The sequence below is a fragment of the Lagopus leucura genome, unplaced genomic scaffold (assembly GCF_019238085.1).
Source record: "Lagopus leucura isolate 7727_CA_CO unplaced genomic scaffold, USGS_WTPT01 Super-Scaffold_100004, whole genome shotgun sequence".
Lineage (NCBI taxonomy): Eukaryota > Metazoa > Chordata > Aves > Galliformes > Phasianidae > Lagopus > Lagopus leucura.
Window position 1 is genome coordinate 40,026,464 of NW_024962264.1, and position 23,853 is coordinate 40,050,316.

At 38.0% G+C, this 23,853-nt stretch overlaps 1 protein-coding gene across 3 annotated transcripts in view; it reads right to left on the minus strand.

Moving 5' to 3' along the window:
* Nucleotides 1-23,853, minus strand: part of PPP3CA (protein phosphatase 3 catalytic subunit alpha) — a 189,573-nt gene that overhangs the window by 98,779 nt on the left and 66,941 nt on the right. For all 3 annotated transcript variants that reach the window (XM_042871137.1, XM_042871136.1, XM_042871135.1), the window contains exon 2: nt 7,671-7,871. In XM_042871137.1, the coding sequence (XP_042727071.1) occupies nt 7,671-7,871 (201 nt within the window). The remainder of the gene's footprint in view (nt 1-7,670; nt 7,872-23,853) is intronic.

Sequence of the window (23,853 nt, forward strand, 5' to 3'; positions counted from 1 at the left end):
TAGCATCAACTCTTATACCTGAAGGGTATCTATGCTTCTATGATTTCACTCCGAATTATTTGACTGATTTTTGCATCACAGCAAGTTAACTAATACATGAATTATTTATAAGCATAAGTGAGGTAGTTGTATCCACTTGGCAATAACGATAGATTTAGGCATCTGCTACTAGAAAACATCAGCTCTGCCAAAATGTCAGATGCTAATAAATGAAGCAGCTCAATTAAGCTACAAGACACAATCGCTTTGTTCTACCAAGGACGTAGGCAGGCATATTTCAATCCATATCTGGAACTGACAGGCAGATGCATTTCAGTGAAAAAACAGATCAAAAAAACTGCAATACATACAGCCCTACATCTTCACCTTGCTTGAGAAGCCTCAGGTTTTTAAGGTGCTAGTCTGACTTATTATGAGCTCTCAATAAAGCATGCAAAATAGCTGAAGCAGTGTCAGTTTTAATCAACAAACCAATTAAAGACTTTAATCAAGTTCACTTTATCTGTTCAACAGTATGTTCACATCAAATTATTTTTAACGGGTGTTTAATATGCAGATTCTTTGCATTTTAATAACACTTTCAACAGTGATATGTAAAAAGAAATGTGCTGTTACAATAGGAAACAGCACTCACATACATTGAGAAAACCCACTTTAAAAATGATGGGAAATATGTCACCTTAGAGTCTAATGCGTTGAGTCAAAAAACACAGTTGCCATGTAAAAGCCATGGACTATCACCTGCTTTTAAGAAGGATGCAAGAGTAAATGGTGCTGTTGATTCTTTCCTCTTCCACCTTGTGTGACTAACTGTACTGCTCAAATGCTGTATTTATGCAGACAAGATCTAGAGTTGATATTTGAGGCAGAAACAAGTAAAAGTTTGTTTCAAACAAACATTTACCTCCCTGTAGCCAAAGTCAATTTTTTTTGTGATGAAGGAGAATTACCTGGAGGTGATTCATTCCGGAAGGAAGAATAATTTTCTGCAGTGTGTCAGGTTCTTGTGTTTTACTGGTCCCCAGACAAAATGCACATTTGTATAACACAGAAACTGCTGCAGTTATACAAGGAACATTTGAAAATCATATGCATTTTAATGCTAGAATGAACAAAATGTTAGCATGTTTTCAGAATGACTAGCAATATATTTAAAGCAGCTGAAGTAGCTCGTAACAGTATTTGGCTGAGATACAGAAAAAGAGCATCATATGATACCTCACAATCCTGTTCTGAGTGTAGATGCCATCACATATTTACAGAACAACCTTAAAGATATTATTTAAAGATAGTTTTAATTAATTTATTATGGGAAGGATTAGAAAATAAGAATTCTTGTGATTTGACACTTACCTCAGAAGCAGCAGGCAGCCAGACTTCAGACTAGCATTGAAGTACTTAGGCTTGGAGTCTGAAGACACTCAGCTACCTGAGATGCAGCCTTAGTATATGATCATGTAAATACTTTTTTCAAGACAAGTGAATCTTCTACTTAGTGTCCAAGAAATTGAATAGTTTCCTCAACAGTAATTTTGGTACATTAAGTTTAGAGTATTAATTAAATTACTGAACTGTGAAATACAGAATTTTTAACTAGAATTGATTCCACAGAAATGTTGATTTCAGACATACTTTGATGTTGTGTTAATATAGATAGACTTTACATTACTTGTAAACCCCTAATAAGCAATCTTGTTTACTTTCCATACTGAAATTCTATCCCAAAAAAAAAAAAACCACAACAAAAGTGGAAAAGAAAAAAAAGGTTTTAGTTTTACTCTTCAATTCCATCAAGTCATTTAGATGTGTGCTACAGTTTGATGTAATTTTAAACATTATTACCTTTTTACTTTATTGTGGACATAAAAATACTTTTATTAACTTGCCTTAGCATTGATCACTTTAGCTAGAAGCTTTTGATGCTTACAAAGTTCTAATTTGTGCAGAATTTGTACTTGCCAATGTTACTTGATGCTTCCAAACGAAAAATTAAAGGCAAAAAACAAATGTACACAGAACACAAGAAAAGGTTCATGCCCAGTAGGTTCCACCATTCCATGGAACAATGTCCCCAGGAAGTATCCAGAAGTTTCAAAGATCTGACAGACACATGCTGGCAGGAAAGGACTTTCCCTTTATACTTTTTATGGAACTACACTGCACCAAAGGTTTCTGAAGACCACCAGAACTGCTCTGATTGTTCCCACATGGGCTACTCTCAAGATTCCTGCAACTTCTCGCACACTCATTAACTTAGGGTTCAAATGGAAAAAACTCTGCATCCTCACTACAATGCACTAGGGCCAGTAGAGGGAACAATATGGTCAAAGAACAGGACTTTTGGAGACTAGGACAATTTTTGTTTCTTTTTATAAAAAAATTATACACTGCAACAATAAACTTTTATTCTGTCTTCGCATGATGCTCAATTCTCATCACATACCAAGCTGTATGCACCTGTCAATTCAGAAAGCACTTCACACAGGATAGCACATTGCAAGGGAATTCTCAACAAAGGACACGAAAGCTTAGGACAAGTGTATGTGTTTGTTTTAACTATTTTCCATTTACTTCTGATTGAAAAAGTGACAGATGATATACCATACCCCATGCCTACACAGGGCCTGCATACTTTCACCACATCAGAAACTGCTGTCACTGCTACTCCTGCTGATGGCTTCCACAAACAGAACTGAGAATACCTGTACAGGGGCAGTTGCCTGTGTAATGTGCATGTGATACAGCTGAGTACCATATGCAAAAACACACAGGTTTATAAAGAAGCACATGACTGAGATTTGCATGTTCTTAGTTCACTACAGGAAACTTTTGTTAGTAACAATGGGCAGACTAACCAGGAGGACTGCACATTAAGTACACAAAAGGAGAGATGCTATGTGCTACAGGAGAAAATAGCACATAATCATTACTTTCAAAATAGATAGCAATGGGAAAAATAGACTTATCTTAAAAACCCTAACATGCCTTCCAAGGTTATTCATTTGTGCAATCACACATGCACAGATGCAATATGTAATGCACAGATGCATTACATTAATGATATTAGTTTTACAGATACTGAATGAAAACAATGTCCTCAAGAAACATAACCAAAGAGGTAGAAGTAAAGATGCACAGTAATAGAGAAACATATCACTAAGTTCTAGGTCTGCTCTCCCAAATGACTTACTCAATTACAAAGTATAAATTCAATTTACAGAAACGTTAAGCTTGGAAGGTCTTCAAGTGCTATGCTCAAAACTGGGTCAATTTCAAAATTTGATCCAGCTTCAAGGATAGAAACTGGCTGCTGTCATCAGTGATTTTCCTGTGGAAATTAAATTCTGCAGTGGGGCCTTCATATTCTATTCTATTCTTCATATTCATATTCTATTTTATTTCATTCCCTCCAGATTAATAACACTGTTTAACCTTTTGTAGCTTCAGATTTTTGCAGATGTAGGAAAACAACAACATATTATGTTCCAAAAGTGGGCTGGTTGCTCTGAAAAGGACCTGCAAAGAGGGGCCCATTCAGATCAACAAATCATACAACTAGTAATTGAAGTGAATAATAACCGTTTGCAAAAATAAAGAGCTCCATATTTAGGATGTGACTGAACTAGGGTTTCAAGTGCAGCCTCTCCTGTATACAAATTATGCTATACATTTCTTAATCGTATAGCTACTTCCTGCTTTTCCCATGCAGCAACTTGAATGAACCGCAGTCAAGCAGGGAGAAACTTTCAAGTTGCACTCTCTTAACTTGCACAAAAGATGCTTTAATTACAAAACTTTTATAAATCTTTGTCTGAAAACACCATGGTCAGCTTGCTCACACCTTTCAACACCACTCAACATAACAGTATCTCCTCACTTCAAAAGACATTTATTGTCTTCACGGTGCGCTTAAGCCAAAGCATCAGTTTTACATTCCGGCAGACATGCAAAGCAATATTCCCATCAAAGGCTTTACCTGCTTTTGTTTTTTCTCACTGAACACATTCAAAATCCAAAGAGATTAGTGTCTTATAGATAATATACAGGAGTATACTATACATATATACCCATGTACAAAGAATGTTACCTGTGCACCAAACTCAAAGGAACACATGCTTGGTATGCAGTTGAGAGCATTCAGTAGATTTTGGATCTGCAAGTGAGGCTCCATTAAAACAAGCATGTAATTAATTTTCCTGCAAAGGCTTGGTTAAGTCACTTGCCCAGAGCCACTCTATGTAATAATGAATCTATATAATAAGGCCATATAAAACTAATCAGGCAATCCTAAGTCTGGCAATCCCAGCTGTTCTTTGGAGTGTGACTTTAGTAAATATTGCCATCAGAGAGGTTCAAAGATGCATTTCCTTAGTCTTTTGGGAAAAAAAAAAAAAAGAAAAAAAAAAAAAAAGCCAACTATTAAAAATGAGCCAGTTTCTCCATGGTATCATTATATCACTAAGTACACAAAATGGGATTAGAAATTCTAAGGCTGCCATTCAAATATCTTTCATCTGAACACTGAACAGATGTAGTGTAGTGCTAGATCAAGCTCATTAAATCCATGAGCTTAAGATGAAAAACATATGCCTCAAAGAGAACATCAAGTACATGAATCCAGAAACAGCTGAGCCATGGAGGGTGGCAGCATCCTCATCCCTCTGCTCCCTGCTCAGTTTCTTATGGATGAAGGCTGACAGGGCTATTCTCTCCATTCTTCTGAACTCACGTTCACCAGCCAAGACAAAGTTGCCCAAACACTTCCCAGGTACAAGAGGTCTCTTATAGCACGGACTCTTCATAGTTCAGGCTCTGATCAGACTCATACCTAGCAAAGAGCCCTGAGTAACAACAGTAGGACATTTTGCCTTTGTTGTAAATCAGCACTGTAACCTACATACACAGTTCACACATAGCAAACTAAACGAACTTCAGCTAAGGTTTCCAATGAAATAATCAAAAGCATTTGAAAAGTTATATAGCTTTACCAAATTCAAAATCAAAACTCAAAATGACAATCATACTGAATCTTCCAGCTAACCACAGATCCAGAATAAGTTTTATAAAAATAAAAAGTAATAATTATGCATTCTACATTAAATCTCCTTCCAGATCCAGGTGTCTTCTCCCTCAAATCAGAGTTTTCTACATATCCATTTTATTTCATGTGACTGCTTATAAACAGAATTCTGATTAATTTTTTTTTCCTCTGAAGGCAAATATTTCACCCCTCAAAATAAACAAAAAAGAAGTTAAAAAATGAGGGATGCACATGGCTAAAAGAAAAGAAATCTTTTCATATTTTTTTAAAACAAACACCTAATTTTACCAATATACAATTATCATACTTGAACAGTTACTCTAACTTTTTTGATGACCACCATCTCAATAACCAGATACAAGGTTTCTAAAAGATTAAAGCAACTCCTCCCACAGACATTCCTATGTTAATGATTAATGTCTGCCATTCTTCAACAAGACTGCTTTGACACATACAACATTTATTTTCCTCTCCACTATTCAGGGATTGTGTTTATTCTTCTGTAATGTTTGAAAAGAGCTGTCCTCCATTCCATAATTATTCCTGAATTGTCTGTATAACTTGAAAATCTACCAAATCACTGTTCAACTGATTGTCCCTTTTTCCAGTCACCTGCTGTCATGCTACTCACACAAAACTAATTGTCAGGTTCACTATGAATCTCACAACCTTTTCCAACCACCCTTCACAATTTTGTTATCTTTTTTTTTTTATGATTATCTTCATAACTCCAGCTTTCATGTTAGTTCATACAGAACATCAGCACCTCTCAGCTACTCCACTAAAAAGCATGAGGAGTCCAATCTTCCCACACTAGTTTAAAAGACAATACCTATCAGCTACCCCAAAGAATATTGCAGTATCACAAGAACTGCAGGAGAATAATTTTAAAAGCAAGAACAAAGCAAGACGTAGGCTCAACTGAAAAAAAAAGAATCAAAGACTTAAATTATAGCAGTGATATACAATGGGGTAACCTTCTGGAGATTAATTGCTCAAATACAACTCCAAACAATTCAGACACCTTCAGAAGCATTTAAGAAATAAAATAAATTCAACAACAGAGAACATTAAATGCAGACTTAGGAAATCAGTCAGGACATGGCAGACACCTATCCTCATACAGTTTATGCCTTAAAGTAGATTAAAAAGTCCACGGGAAGGAAAAATTTCTCCATGACTGTCACTCAGTTATGCAGTGAGAGGTAATAGCTTTACATTGCACCAGAGAAGGTTCAGATTGGATATTAGGAACAATTTATTCTCAGAAGAGCGATGAGGTAATGGAACAAGCTGCCCAGAGAAGTGGTAGAGTCATCATCCCTGGAGGATTTCAAGAAAAGGGTAGGTATGTCACTTAGGGACATGATTTAGTGGGCATAGTGATGATGGGTTGATGGTCGGACTTGATAATCTTAGTGGCCTTTTCCAACCTTAACAATTCCATGATTCTAATGGTACTGTATCCCCACAAATTCTTCCATTTATCAAGTTGAACAACCTGTATTATCCCTTCAAAGAAAATATCTGCAGAACACTATTCGCAATATACTCAGAGGATTCTTTAATTCATTCATCCTGTTTCTTTTATTTTGCCTTGAGCTGCAACATGATTGACATCTTCTCCATCAGGGTAGTAAGGCACCGTGACAAGCTAATTATTACATAAGAGATGATACTTGTTACCTCTCCAGGTCATCTTAAAATCCCTTATTTGGATGTAATTTTAAAAGTTATAGGCTTTAGCTTGTGTACCAGTTTAGTCTAGACATTATGCTCTTTCATTTCAGAGCTATCCTAAAAACGAAGGCTTTGCTATTCTGACACAGTTTATTGTTCATGTTATCAGTGCTGATAACAAAGACTGGTAACTCTTCCAGGCTAGAAAGGATAGAATAAACTATTGTTTTGATTTTTTTTGTCAGGGCTCCCCTGGAACAAAAGTTACAAGAGGACTCGCCTTCTTAAACCAAGTTTAATGGTTTGGTTTCATAGCTTAAGCTCAGTAGAATTAGTTATCTTTTTCCCCTCAGCTAACTGACTTTCTATGCCACAGATCACTTGCCAAAAATGCGTTCATTTCTGATAACAGCAACAAAACAGGGGAGGAGGTGTATTAGAGCAAGAAATGCATTCATAATACAGAAAGTAGTTGAGGCAGGAGACAGAGACGGAAATTCAAAATAGAAGGCATTTCCTGAAGATTAATGTGTGGGTGGTAGTATCTGATAGCCAAGGGCACAATGGGTTCTGCAATCAGCAGAACTCTGACTGCAGTCCCAGACAACAGAGATGAGGATTGTCCTTATTTTTTTTTCCCTTTTTTGCTGTACTCATTTCTCTCAATCTTTAACTGGAATTTCCCTTCACCCTAACACCATTGTTCTCTCAGAGTCAAACCATGTCGTAATAGTGCTACCAAAGTAAAGGACACCTATAAAATGACAGATGTAATTCCTGGTGAAAAAGGCCAGGTGAAAAATACATTTTTCAAATACTTCTAATCTTCTCATATAGAGAGAATGAATGAATTTCAAGCTTAGGAAGCCACACACACTACGTATTACTTAACATGTCCCATTCCAACAACCATCCTCCAACAACACCTCCACTGTAAATCAGTACTAACCTGTGACTGGTGCATCTATGTCCAGCAAATTTTTTTCTTGACGAAGAATTGAAGCTCCCTCTGTTATTATTCTCAATGCCACGCTTTCTTCCAGTCTCCCTTCTTTCATAAGGTGTGCCTTTAAGATATCCACACGTGGCTTGCCATCATTATCAAACACTTCCTTAGCTGTGAGCCGGTGACTTGGAGGAAATGGGACAGCTGTATGGAGAAGAAAAAAATCTGATCAGATTTTAAAGTAAATAAAACCTCTATTATAGATCATCACACATTTCAAAGTCATCCCCACTGCCAAACCATATTAGCATGAATTTCCTATTGCCTCTTATAACTTGGAGCTTAAGTTGTCCTTAAATGAAGACATCACTGAAGCTAAGTTATCCAAGCACATAAGAACAGCTATTTCATATTTATTAAAAAATTGACAGGAGGATTTAGGCCAAGATTAGAGGCAGACGTGTGAACAAACCAAAAAACATATGGGAATATCAGGGAAAAAAGGGAGTAGAGCAGAGAATGCTGTAGCAGCACTGCAAAGCATTTATATAAAATACAAAAAGCAATGCAATATTTAATTTACATGTATGGACATGCATAGATACACTCCAATTAAAATGCTGAACTCCAAGACAGATCTCTCTAATGATTTGGGTGATGGTGGAAGATGTTTTCTTCCTATCACATTCAATACATTCAACCACCACCAAGGCATTCCTGAGTGTGAAGCCAACCATACTTCTTCAGAATGGAGTTTAACACAAATTAATAAACTGGTGATGTGCCATGGACCAGCAACCCATGTACTGCTCTCACATCAGGCCTCAGGCTTGCAACAACCTTCAGATGCTCAGGCATCCTCTCTCCCAAAGAGGATCGGAGCGAAGAAGGATGGAGTTGCTGCTGCAAGGATGAGGAGCATTATCCCAGCTTAACCTCCTTTCCCTTGCTGTTCCATCAGAGCCACATCAGGCATGGCCTGCCTGGACAGCTGCAGGGTAATTGTACCAAGCTGTGCCCAGCTGCAGGGGGTTATTATAGGGGAGCCTGGAGCAGGGAAAGGAAACTGCCGCATTCTCTGCACAACCTGGCCCCTGGTTCCCCGCTGAGTGCCTCACTGTGAGCTCTGGTACAGTATGAAAAGCAAAACTCAGCACAGCAGATCAGTATGCCTGCTGGTTCCAATTTGTTTTACGTTTCATGATCTATTCACTTTGGAAGCAGCCCATAAATTGCACGTATCTTTGGAAGCTCAATCCAAAAACTCTTTACCTGCACTACCAGAAGTAACAGAGCAGATAATAAACAATTGCATTTTGTGTAGCTGTTTGACACAGATAATTTAAACATTAATATCTTCAAAAAATGCTCTCATTTCCTTGATTCAACTTTTTTTTTTTTCCCCTGCCATAACTCCATCATTACATTCATCAAACACTCTGGTGTGGACTAATGGGTACATGCCTATGAATGCATTGAAAATGGAGCCTGAGAAGTGGAACAAAATGGAGGAGGAGGAGGTGAAAACCTGTCAAGCCTCTGACTCCACCTGGATTCTGGGGCACAGAGACAGCTACAGCCACAAGGAAGTTAAAATGCAATGCCTGGGATTCAGAATGTTCTTATGCAGATCTGTTACAGTTTTCTCACTCAATCCACAAGAACACCCAAACCACTTTTAATCAGCTCATGCTTTGACCAATACTTCTGTGACAAGTGGTTAACTGGTGAAGACCAAAGCCTTGTTTTGCTCTTTGCAGTTGCTGTGGTTAAGCCAAGCCCCTGAGGCTCTTAGAAATCAGTGGGTTAAATGCTTTGTGGATCTTTGCAGTAGATCCACAGCAGGCCTCAATTCCTCAAGAACAAACAACTGCATACACGAGCTATGAACAACTCCTTATACAACACCAGATTAAAAAAAACACTGCAAGGAAGAGGAAGGTGAAGGAGAGAACTCAGCAGTTCCACATGCCTGTATAAATACATAAAAAGATCCTTCCTAAGTTTGGAAAGGAGAGGGAAAAGCTGTTACATATCTCCAGTCCATGTGGCAAGAAGAAATACCAGCATGAGATTGCACTGCTTTGTGATGAAAGCAGCCTCTGTTCTTCCCCTCAAGTACTGTGGTATGAAAACCTCTGCAGCGCAGCACTTCTTACAGGTAACTGCCATACGGGAACATATGCCAGGAGAAGATTTTTGCATTTATAAAGATGGAGAGCAAAACAAACAGCAAGCAAGCACACAAACAAAAACAGCTCTGAGATGTTCCTTCTGATTAACAGAAAAATATGGCACATGCTGCAGCACTGGAAGAGCTCTGCAGGCAGATTTCAGAAACATGTACCAGAGGCTAATTAGAGAAAAAAAAGATACTGTTCCAATAGCAGATGATTAATGATTAATTAGCACAAACATGAGCAACTGAATAGAGCACAAATTGCATCTTCCATTATGAGAATATTAATTTTGTATATACACATGCAGAGTGCTTGCACAGACCAACATAAGAAATGGCCGTGTTCACGGGGAAATTCATTGCTGGAATCACCAACAAATGCCATGATAAATCAGAAGCCTTTTTATAAATATAACAAACATTTAGTTTCCTCTGCTTTAGATAGCAACATCACTCTACAAATACATGGGCACCTATTCATTTCTCCATACCTGCTTGTTAGCACATGTAACACAACTACTTCTCTCCTAGTGTTATTGTTTTTATCAGAAATAAAACTGAGGGCATAATCAGACAGCATCCGTGTCCACAGCATCCACAGTGGGGAGAAGCAGACGAAAAAATAGCAAATAGGTAAAAACAGAAAACAATATTCCAACTTTATTCCCACCTCCTTTTAAAAATGACCTGCATTTTTTAATTTTTGTGAAGCAAAATATTCTGGGGCCTGTATAATTCTCTGCTAAACATTAGGATTCTGTGGAGACAAGGAACAGCAATGCCACAGGCTCTGTGTGAGCAGGAGGGAGGTCTGGAGGCAGAGCCAGAGGGGAGGCACGAGGGAGGGCTGCAGCATCCAGCCCCTCACCACGCTGCTGCAACCAAGGGTGGGAGTCTGCATTCCCACCGGGGCAGAACCTTGGACACAGAAACAGGATGGACTGTAACATGTGCATGCACACTACGAGTGCGTGTTGAAGAAGTTCAGTGACAAATCCCACAAGAACACTACCCAAGAAGCCATGCAGGCCACCCACAACTCTGTACCACTTACAGCCAGGTCACCATTCCTTTTTGTAGTCATTTAAGGCCTTTTAAAGGCACACCATTTATTTCCTGGTATTGGCATTTAGAAAGAAAAATCTTCTTGTGAGATGCTGTCATCAGGGTGCAGTAATAAAACAGGCTACAGCAAAAAGCCACGCAACAAAGACTTTTAACCCTTTATCGCACCCTGCCAATAGCATCTTCCTGAATCTGGAAATACTAGAAGATAGCATTTAGATTCTTAGTGCTTTTAATTTATTTTTTTTCCTTGTGCATTCAGGCCTTTTGAGCATGTTCCAGCAAATGGAGAGTAAGCGCAACCTGCTACGTTGGTGTTCTTCAGATTCCTGCAGAACCCACCTCACTGCTAACACAGCCACCAAAAGGTCAGACCTTGTTACCACTGTGCTCAAATATTAAGCAACCTCTCCAGAACAAATAAATAAACCATAACAAGCTATGCTTAATTAGTCTGAACATGTGTGCACACATAAATAAAATACAAGCATGTGGCAAAGAAAGCATTATTTTGTTTATATATTATTCATTTACAAACCAAGCTGTACACTGCATTAATACCCTCTGAGGAGGCTACCCATCCCATTAGTATTCAAGTTCCTTGCATTTAATCTCCCCTCTGCAACACTTGCCTTGTAACTTCACATAACTAATGCTGCATGTCTATACGTAACTATGCCTAGATCATGGCATATTTCTCTAAAGAAAATGAGTCAATGTTTTCCTCTTCATCAGTAAATGAAACACACCCGTAACTACCATCATCACTACACTACAGTGCATTGCATTTGTTTGATGGCAATTTACAGCTTGTAGCTCAAGAAACATTGGCACTGCAACAGTGGTGAGAGCACAGGTTCTTAAACAAGTCAATACTTCCTCCACACGTAGAAAAAAAGATCTCTGCAGCAGAAAACAATATTCCAACTTAATTCCCCCCTCCTACTTACTCACAGTCTTTGGACTCAGGATACATAACATTTTCCCCTGCCATCTCAGATATCCCAAAAAAACTGCTTTCTCAAAAGACAGTACCATTTGGAATAGCTACCTAAACACCTTTCACAGGCTGACTTTGCAAGTCTACCCTCATTTCACATCTCTGTTCAATGCAGGGCACATTCTTGGGTATTCTTGCTGAACAATAACAACATCCATACCAGTCAGCTCATGGTCATGCAGACCATTAGATAAAGAAGCAGACAAAGACCAAAATGTTTAAATATTAACATCAGGTTAAAAAGTTGCATTTCTGATTGACTTTATTCCTATATAGTTGCCTATGAACTTCTAGCTTATAAGGTTACTACGAACCAAAGGGAGAGAATCATGTTTTTTTTTTTCCTCCAAGAACACAACTAACTTCAGGCAACAGATAGGAACTAGAAAATGAGTCACTGTCACTGATCACTGCTGAGAGGAACAGGGTGAAGCCTCCTGGCAGCACAGAGCTCACCAAAGCAGGGAGATGGGGAATAGCACTGCCAAAATCTGTTTTAACACTGACACATACAGCAAGAGAACACAACTGTCACATGACAAATAGCCTTTTCCACAGATTTCCTCAGGCAGCATTTAGATGATGTTTTTATCTCCACATACAAGTTATCTAGTTATCTGGCAACAGATTTGCCACTCAAACCCAGTGGAACCTTTGATATTTTCTTAACCTGCACATTTTCTTAGCAGATATTTCAAAGGTTTTAAGAGTAATAAAGAGGAGAGCGAGTTATTTAGAAAACACAATTTCTTTACAGTATAAAAATGTGTACCATTGCATTCATAGCATATGCAAGTTCTTGGGGGGTAGGGAGTTGTCCACTTCCATTATGGAGAGTAAAATATATCACTAACTGGTTAAAAAAAAAAATCCAAGTATTTGTATGACAGTGCAAAACTCAACTCAAAACCATAATTTTCTCAGTGAAACAAAAAGCAGTATTCATATTCTGCTGCTCCCTAACTAGAACTCTCAGGTTTCATTTTTCATTTGCTAGCTTCATTAAGGGTAGGCACACTTGATGCTAACCCTACCTGGAAGCTATTAGTGACTCTGATACATCATTAGAAATAGCAACCTCTCTCCAATATATCAAACTTCAGTGCATTATTTCAATACATTATATACTTGAAGCCTATTTATTTATTTATTTTACTAGATCCATTTATCAGATTTTCATTAAAACAATTTGACAGAATTAACTAAGTGCTGATATGATAAGAATAACAGAAACTCACAGCTGAAAAATACATCTACAGTATAAAATAAATGATGAGGTTTACCAATTATCTACTGAAATTTAGAATAAATCTTCCCAGGACTAAGCAGTACTTCCAGCGAAGTTGGAAGAGCTCAGCACAGATGTATTTGTTTGAAGATGTAATCAAATACATCTCCCAGACTAGGCATGCTACTTCGCAGAAAGGTGACTGTTAGCAGGGGTCAGCTAGTCAATAAAATACCAAGAAACATTCCATCATGAAGAAGATGCCGGTACATGAAGTCACCTTAGAGAAACAGCACTTGTGTATCAAGTTAGGAAACTGAAAAGCTCACTGCCCAACCAAGGTTACTTTTAGCAAACATACAAGTAAAATAAAAAGAGAAGAGCTCTTTGGCAGATGTGTGAAACAGCTGTCTCAGTTGGCAGCATGGAAACCAAACCACCTGAGAAGAGAATAATACCTGCAGCCCAAAATTAATTATTATCAATAGGAAGCTGCTCAATTGCTGTTCAAGTGGCTATCCAATTTTAGTTGCCGACATCATTATCAAAAGGTACTAGAGGCTGGAAAGGCAGTTGCTTCACAAAACAGACTGATGAATCATGCTAGCAGCATTTCTTTGTATCTGCAGGCCAGAATAAGGAGAAAAGAAAAAAAAAAAAAAAAAGAGAAGAAAGAAGTGGCTGAGACTTCTTCATATATTTCACCTCTGAGGAGTTAACTCACAATTTTCAGCATCTTTGGACACTTCACTCCCAACGAGAAATACACAACAGCAACAACAGAAGTGTCCCAGAGCAGCTCACCCAGCTGAGCACAGACACTGTGCTGGGAAGGTGCTTGTAAAAGGCAGGGCTATGTCAAGGCAGTGGGTTCTCAATCTACTGCCAAGGTATTTCCTTACACTAAGGTGCCCATAGTGTCGAGCTAATTAAAAAGACAAGTCATGCCCTCATTCTACCTGCTTTCCTGAAAGTTTGTAAAATTACCAGTTTCACTTAGAATAACTGCACTTTTTAACCTACAGATAACTGAACTCCGTATGAAACATCAACCGTTAGTTCACATCTACCACTTCAGCAATTCATTCTCCTGAAGTAAGAAGCTGTGTGCAATCTCAGAGGCCAGAAAGCCATGTGGCATGTCGAGAGCCGGGTGAAAGTGAACTACTGGCCATGCTAACAGGCAATGCAAGCCCCTCTGGCAAGCACACATGACCTCCTCACCCCTCACTAGAAATGCCCTGCCTAAAAGCCAATGTCCAAGCATACCATAAGCAGCTCTGATGTGGTAAATTTCCGCAATACACATGGAAGATAATCTTCTACCTAGAACACATTTGCAGGATTTGAGCATTAAAGTTGCAAAAGAACAATTAATTCTCCCCCAATACTGTGCTACTTTGCAAGAGAAACCTGCATCCCAGCAGCTTCAGAGCAGAGACTGTACTTAGAACCAGAGCTGTTTTGTTATCTTGCATTGATGGTGCCTCAGTTTGAACAAGCATTTCAATAAGGACCATAAGTGTCCATTAACTTGGAACCCAAAGAATAGTGCTGCAATGCCATCATTTCTGGTGAAATGCTTGAATGGGCTATAAGCAATTATTAGCAATGCCTTCAAATCTGAATTCTTAACAGCCTTTCCATCAAAGTTGCCTATTCTTTGAACTATCAGGCAAAGAGAATTAAAGGCTGCAGCACTACTCTTCCCCACCATTTCAAGAATTGGTCTGGTCCCTTCAACAAGTGATCAGCCTCCTCCAGAACGTACAGTCCCTAAGAATAAGCCAAGTACCTAGCAAATCTTGGCTTCAACTATTTAAAACAATATAGCCAACATAACCAAGGCACTTAGAAACTCAGAGTAAATTATATTTGAAAAGAACAACTGTAAGTAGATATTCCAACTGATGTCACCACAAAGAAATACCATTAAAGACACAAAACAAAAACAAAAAGAACACCAGCCATCAATACTGGATTGAATATACTTAATATTCGCCACAGGAAACCTTAACATCCTAAAGAAGAGTATGAGCATAGAGATTCTTTAAAAAGGTTAGAGCAAGAACACATTCTTACTCTGAGCTCAAGTTAAGAGTAGTGAAATGCACAAAGACCAGGATATACACAAGACTGTCTCAGTTGTCTGATGTTAGTCTGGTAGATTGTTTGACATGTATCCATCCCAACTGCTCTGAACGCTTCTGATACCAGTAGCAAACATAAATTTGGATTACTGTTAGTTGAAGGATTTTTTAGATTTTGTTTGTAACGGTTCCAGTCTCTCTCTAATCTTGCCTCCCTATTTGTTATTAATGAGCAATTTAAAAAATCCTGAAAAAAGTCATGTGAAAACTTGAACAGAAAAACATCTAGAGGTGTATAGATGCCACACAGAATACCCCGAGAGCTTAAGGGAAAGTGCAGGTTGGAAAAGGGAAAGGGAAAGAGATACACTTGAAAACAGCTGCCTTGAAGAAAAACCTCATAATTCCAAGAAATTTGGGTTCGTTTGAAATACGAAATTGTAGGCTATGCAGTTATGTAGTAACAGCATTCCCAAAGTGCATTTTGTCCACCTACTGGAAAAAAAAAACAAAAACAAAAACTAACAGTTTTACTGAGCACAAAGCAACACACAATCCTGTAAAATATTACAAAAATATTTCCCTTCCCTATGTTCAAAATCATACACGAATATTTTTTTGACATTTAGTCTTCCCTCCTGTCCTCAGTTTATGGATAAAAAACAACTACAAAATAAAAGAGAAAGGAAAAATTAAGTTTAACAGGAAACATTTCCAATTAGGACCAAAACATACAGTTAAAGCTGGAAAATGTGATTGTAGCTTCCCAGCCTCATCAGCAAAGTTTGTTTTTCTACTTTGTGTGTTACACCCAAGTTTTTCCACAGGCCTCCAACTGCATACTGTTGAGCTTTGTTTTTATTAGCTTTTGGAACAGAGAACAATAATTATCCACAGTTTAAATTCCTTTATAGGAACAATTCATTTGGAGAAAACAAAGTCAGAGGGGAAAAAAAACCCTGCAACAATGGAAAATACCAAAGATCTTCCAAGACTCAGATAAGGAATCAGGCACACTCCTCCTTCCCCCAAGATACTTGAGTGATGAATAACTTCTCTTCTGTGTTAAGACATAAGCATTGTTCCTGATTGGTAGTAATTAAGAAGCAATTGCATGTGGGTAATAACTGAAATAATCTAAATCTATTGGAAAAAATGTATAGATTCTTGGACCTGAATAACCTACAGATGTCAATACAGGTTATGGAACCATTTTGATCTGAATTTCTGGTTCATCCTGTTTCATTACCAAATTTCAGCCTTGTATTTGGCAACGTGTATATATATATATATATATATATATATATATATATATGTATAAATATGAAAATAGATAAAAACATAAATGAAAGAAGTGCTGCAGACAGTTCCTCACCAAGAAACTGAAATCATAATTAATTCCCCATCACAGCCTTTGAGCACCATGAAGTACCTAACCAAGTTTTGTCAGGTTAAGGTGTGCTGTGACAGGCAGAGGGGAAGAAATGCAAACGTTTTCTTTTCCAAAGCTTCTCCATCAGGACAAGATTGAACTACAATGAAATTTCAGCATGCAAAAACTTACTAAATGTGTGGGATCTTGCAGTTGACCACAAATGTGTTAAAAATGGTCTTAAGAGGAAAGATGAGGAAGTGCAAGCAAAAGCAGCTTGTAGTCTGAGATATTCTATTTCATAACACTTAGGCTTAAATGTTTTGGACAGAAATTGCTTTGCTTAAATGCCATACTATAGAAAGTTACCTCCTGGAACACCAAACACTAGCTCAGCTATTGCTGCTACAAGAAAGCTAGGAAGCTATTTCCCAAGCAGAGGAAATGTAATTTCCTGCTAGCATTACAAAGTAATCCCTAAAAAATGTACCTGTATGTTGCAACATTCCAAATGTTGTATGTTTTGGTATTTAGTAATCAACACCTTGCTCAAATAGCCTGCACTCTCTAAAGCAAAGTCACGGGGATAGGAGCACTAACAGATCTTGGTATTTTACCTCCTGGCTTCTTCCGGGCTCTAAGCTGATAGCACTGACCAATGCCACTTTCAAGCAACGTGTTTGAATTGTTCAAGTTCTGATTTGCCTACAAATCTACTTCCTCTTCCCAAAAGCCTCAGGGAAAAAAAAAAAAAGGGGGGGGGGGGGGGGAAGGGGGAAGGGAACCCAACAACACTACCAAATTTCTACACTTGACCTAATCCAGTAACTTTCAGGATGTGGAAAACAAAACATTAATATCTGAGCTATTCCATGTGAACTAAATAAAAAAATAATGCTGATCTGTAAATGGTAAAATGGTTTATTTTGTATTTCACTACTCATGAGAAATGTATGAAGTAGCAGATCTACAACAGCACTTTTCAGATGAGACAAGGCCAAAGCTATATAAATAAAAGAATAAATGCTTATGACCATAAATATGTGCCTGGCACTTTGTGCACAAGGAGCCAATTTAACTTTAAAAAGTACTTGAAAACAGCAGTTGATGAATTATTATTTTTTATTATTATTTACTACCAAATGGCTTTGCTTTTTTTAATTTTTTGCCTTTGACAGAAGTTTAAAGTCAGCATAAAGTGAATCTATCTATACAGACTCACACTGGATCACACTTCATGAGGAACTTCTCACAGTCACAGAATTACATTAAAACTGAATTCCTGTTCAGTCATAATCGACAGCCATTAGACACAAACACTTGACTATATATGAAAACTAATTTGCGTCAGGTTGCAAATATTATGATCTGCTTACAACCTTTTCTTGGTAGTGGCCAGGTCGTGTACTTGAAAAAAGCACCAACACAAAGCTATCAGTCTTTCTTTATCCCCCTTTGTAGCTTAATAGATAGACACTAACAGCCTTTGGAGCAAGGTTTGGCTTTGCCAAGATTAGAATTGAAGGACATAAAAATCACGTTACACGAAGTCATACTAAATAAATACTGCTTAAATGACTGGCTGCTCCTGAAACTAATCATCTCAGCACATGCTCAACACAATTTGTTTTGTCTTGCCTGGTATCTGCAATATTGGTTGCTAGTTCAAACTAATACCCCAACTAGAAATGCTTTTCAAGACCTGTGTGAACCTTTACTAGGGGAACTCAGCACATAATTTTCATAAGAGTGCCAGCAGAGCATAAAGGGCACACTAGCCCTCTGCCAGCCCTCTGCATGAAGTGCCTTTGCCTTCCATTCCTGACAAAAAGGAATTGACTCTGCATGAAGTGATTCCCAATGACTCCCTGCTCCTCCTCCAACACACCCGGGAACTAGTTTTCTTGTGATGTTATTACAGTTCACATAGATCACTGCTAAAGATTATAGACTGCATTCATCACTGTATTATGCCACTGTAATTCCATTAAACAAATGTTCTTTCTAATCCAGCATTAGCAGATCCTACCATGAGCCCTGAAACAGGGTTCAGCCTGCTCTAGATGCCTAAATAAAACTTACCAAACTAAATCGAGTTACGCTGGCACTAATCTGAAGTAATGTGGCCATGAATCAGGCCTGGTATTTTTGTTCTGCTTTCATGGCTTGGCTCTACTACCAGATACACCATTTCGTGTCAACAAGGAAATTTTCTCTTGGAATCATCTCCAAAGTAGTGCCGCTCAGCATTCATATTTATTTCCATCAATTAACCTGGATTGCTGTAAAAAGCTACTTTTAGTTTAAAAAAAAAAAAAAATCTTTGGGGAAAATACACGTAGGATGTAAATAAAACAAAGTTTTTGTTTGATAGGCCTGCTGTACTTCAGGGGGCTTTTTGTTTTGTTTTGTTTTAAATGCTGTTGTTGAGCCGAGTTTTATCTGGGTATATGTGGCAGCAGCACAGCCAGTTTGAAAGCCATCAACATAAGCCTCTAGCCCTGTATTTAACGGGATATTTATTACACATCCTCCTTTTATTCTGCCCTAAAGCTGCTTTTATATTTTTGTAAGCCGTATCTTCACTCAAATCTCAATTGCTGTGTAATAAACAGATAAAAATGAATCTGTCTAAACTTATAACTTTGCTAATAATCTCCAAAACATCCTGTTTTTAAGCACAATATTCAAGTTTTAAAAAGCAGTTTTATTAGACTATGAGAGAGCCAAAGACGTGCTTCATTCCCAGCTGCTACATAGAAACAATTTAATCCTGACTTGCCCGTGACTCCATCCACAGAGAGAGAGGAGGGGGCTCTCAACTGCTGACAGTGAGGCAGAGGGAAGCCCTGATGGCCACAGCCCTCACCTAAAGTCCTTCAGAGTAGAACAGGCCCCATTTCCCTCAAACTATGCTCAGGACTTTTCCATCAGGCAGAGCATCCTTCACAGTCAACTGCTGTAGCTCAGTGAATGAGCGATGTTCAACACCATCTCCTCCTCTTAGTTTACATCTCAGCTTTCAGCTGTTTCAGGGTGAGTTTTGGAGGTCCTCTTCCTCACCCTGTACCCAAAACACCTTCTGAAGATGACTCAGAAGTGCTAGGTCAGATGATGAAAGAGGGATCCCAGCACGCTGGAAACCTAGGCAGATGTATGCTAGCAGGTAGAGGAGAAACAAGTTCTGCTCCAAGCACTCCACCATATTTAACATTCAGTGGCTGCTGGGGAAAAAAATGGCCTCATCTAAGGCCAGGAACATGGATAGTGCTCTTCTGCACGAGCGACCATTCTTCACTCCTTAGCAGTTTGACTTTATTTCTGCTAGCTATCAAGAGAAGCCAAGGAAATTGGGTTTTTTTAACTCCAGGAAGAGATAAGCAGAGTATTAGTGCACCTTCCCAAGAAACTTTAATTCTCCTCAAACTGAGGAGTTCTAATTAACTTGGAATACAAGCATGGATGTAGGACAAATGGAGGGGATTGAGAGAAGAAGAAGAGAGGGACAATTGTGCAAGTTATTGGTGCAGCAGGTCAAGTTTGCAAGTTTACTAAAAATTGTTATTAATCATGAATGTTAAGGCAGATATAAAATTAATATTACTTACAGAAAGAGAACAGTAAAAACAAAATCAGCAAATAGGTTTCAAGTCAGGTCAAGCCACGGGTGCTGTTGATGTGGAAATAACAACAAATCCATTCACCAGTGGAGTGCAAACAATCAAACTAATCTACGCATTTTCACTGGTTCTTTATATCTCAAAATCATCCGTTCACTCTGTTATCAAAATACGACTTTTATCTCTTATTATTTCTTTTTTTAAATTAATGACCACAGAAAGATCCTTCTAGGGATATTAGTGGTCTAAATAACATTGCTAGTCTACTGCATGATTACCATGATGATGCAAAGCAATCTGACAAACCTAGAGAAGCAGGCCATATCCACAATTTAGTGCCGATAAGTCACCCTGCACACACAATCCATGAACGTGCGAGCTGCTTTTTTTTTCTTCTGAGAAATAGTGCTGTGCTGTTCTGTTTTGCTAGATACATTACTTCATTTCTGCATATCATCTTGAGTCAAGAAAAACAATTTTGACTTAAGTGGGACATGGAACTGTTAGTGCTTTTATTCAAATATCAAGAGGCTAGTTCCTGCTACTAGTAAATGAAAGAAGCATCTTTCCAAGATTGCAGTTATTTTTATCATTGAAAAATGGTTTTGCATTAAGTCTACAATAAAGGCCCACAGATGAAAGGCATACTTTACAATAAGGCAAAAGGATTCACTGGTTATTGCTTTATGCACATTTCCAGCCCCTTACAAGAGAGGCAGCAGGAAGATCAGAGACACTCAGGGAGAAAACAAACTAACTAACTAACTAACAAACAAATAAATCACAGCCTGAACCAGCAGTAGAAAGAAAAAAAGAAAAAAAAAAGGGGGGAAGTAAAAGGTTGCTGCGTACTGATTCAAGCCAGACTAGCCTAGGTGAAAACGTCACAAAATGAGCAAAATATTTGCCACATCTCTCAGTCGAGAGCCCCCTCTAGATCCTGCAGATGTCTGATATTTACTCACAACACAAGCACTTCAAACCATTTCTGTTAAGGCTGACCTGGTTTTCTCCTAGGAAAAGAATGAAGTTCTTAGCAAAGCAGTTTGTTTAGAGAAAGGGCAAAACTCTTTTAGCTTTCACCATACACAAGAATGACATTCAGAGATGAGACATCATTAACTGGAAGATAAGAGTCAAAACAAACACCCTGATGACTTGAAAGGTACACGAAGAATTACAGAGCCAGCACTTCTCTGGGTATGTTATGACCAAATTAACAGTTACTACAAGGAACACATTAACAAAAGGAAGCACCTTTAAAATTTACAGGTACTCCACACTAGGTAATTCACCCTATATGCTTTCAAAATCAACAGGCTTTAATACATACAAAGAAGTACCGCCAAGTTTTGAGTTATTAAAACATTTGCAAAAATTACTGTGATTATGCCTCTTGGACTGATTTTTCTGCTGTGACCTTCTGTTACTCTGCAGCACTGCAGTGAGTGCTGAAGTACCACTCACTTGGGCACAGACTACATCTGGACATGAAATACGTATAATACTCTGCATGACAATTCTAAATAAAACATTTATATTTTGCATTTACTAGACAACCTACTGAGGAAAAATGCATACCATGGTGGTATCAAGAAATACTGCTCATGTTTTTTTGTACATACTCACATGCATAGTAAGTAATAAAGGAGGGAATAACAATTACAGAAATAAACAAATTATACACCTGTGTTTGCGCTTGCATTTTCACTCACACAAGTAAAATGTATACAGATTACATCCACATAGCCTTAACAGATAACATCTGTAGAGAAAAGTACAATGGCTAAAACAATTTCTATTTGTTTTTCACATTAAAAAAAAGAAAAAAAAAAATTCCACATCACACTTAGGTTTGCTGACAGGTAACATCACAGTGCACAAATGCAACTAATTGGTCACTTCTGAGAGAGACCCCTATGAAATTAAACCAATTTTGTAAAAGTTTGGAGGAAGCGTACAAAGTCTCACCATTACAAATGAGATACTCCAGCTGAAATCAAAGGGCAATGAACACACTGATTCATATACTCCCAAAAGGTTCGAGGACCATAGCTAGCAAACACACAGAATAGCTATAAGGCTTCTAAACTGTGTTAACTTTCAATCAATACAAATTCAAGCACAAACTCCCAAATGCACATTACCACCACAAATTCCTATTCCATTTGAACAAGTTTTTAAGGGAAAACGTAAACAGAAATGCACCTTGGAGTTGGGAGTACCTCAGGCAATCTAGATCCTTCAGATCCTTATAAAACAAAGGGTATTGCGCCCCAAGTGCTTACTGAAAGAAATTTCTCAGTACCAGTTACCTTCATTTTTGACCCAGATAACTACAACAGCCTTGTCTCTATCCAAAGAGCATCTTGAGGAAGGCCATTATCTCCACAAGCAATATTACTTTGAGAGGAGAGAGCAGAAGAGCATCTAATATTCTCAGGGCAGCCACTGGATAGCTCCAGGTCTGCAGTGCTCTCTTTTTTCACCAGAAAACTCTAGAGGGGAAGCAAGTCTTTCCCAGGCCTTCATTTCACAGAACTGCCTGTACAGAAAAGCTAAACCCAGTCATACACTGCAGGTAAGCGTTCAGCTGAGGGAGAGATGATCCTCTTCACCCCAAGGAATAATTTTGGATCCAGTATAAAGCTCTTAGCCCTATTAAGAAGGTTTCCAAAATAAAATCCAAAAGATAATAAATACCTTTGTTCTATTTTTTTTTTAAAAGTAAATTTCCCAAGACAAAACAAATGAGTAAGATGATGGCAGATCCCAGCCATTTCATTCTGCTAATTGTACCTCTAGTGTACTACTAGGAGTGCTACTGGAGAACTGAAACAATATTTAAATTTACTTTCACACTTTTTTAATAGTCTTTTCTTATTTGTAACACAAGAGATATTAAATTCAGTAGACTGACTAGTTTTCCTGACTAAACTGCACCCCTTTGTGAGAGTACATTATTTCCTTGTAAACGCAACAGTTCTGACTATCTGGTATGAGAACAAAAAAAAAGACAGTTGTCATTATGAATACACAACGCACATTACTAGAGATATAAAATAACCCAGAATAAACAAATAGCTGAAGGAGGAGGAAATTTATAAAGTCAAGATCAATAACCACCTTTGATTTAGGAACAACTTTGTTTTTTCCCTGGAGCACATGATGAGTGAAGGCACAAAAACATTTTTCTATACATGCTAAAATAATTTCCTTGTAGACTACACAATATAAGTCTCAACAAACGAACAGAAAAGCTGCAGTCCAGTCCATTAATCTGTCGCCAGTCTTAACACAGAGGAGGAAAGCACATCTTTCACACTTTACTTCACACTCAAGAATGGCTTCTGGCAGCACACGTCTATGAAGGAATACAGAATTTCCCTCGTTTACTTTTTTCCTCTATATCACATACTAAAACATTCTTAAAATATGATTAATCACCTCCATTATATTTTGCTGTGAGAGAAAAGTGTATTTTTCAGGATGCTTATACTATATTGCATAATATTTACCTTAAACTAATTCCTGTCATTGAACATGCACAAAATCTTAGTGGAAGATGTGAAGGTTTAAATGATTTGCATCTGATTTTGTCTTGAAAGTGTGTCACTGTATGCTTCTGAACG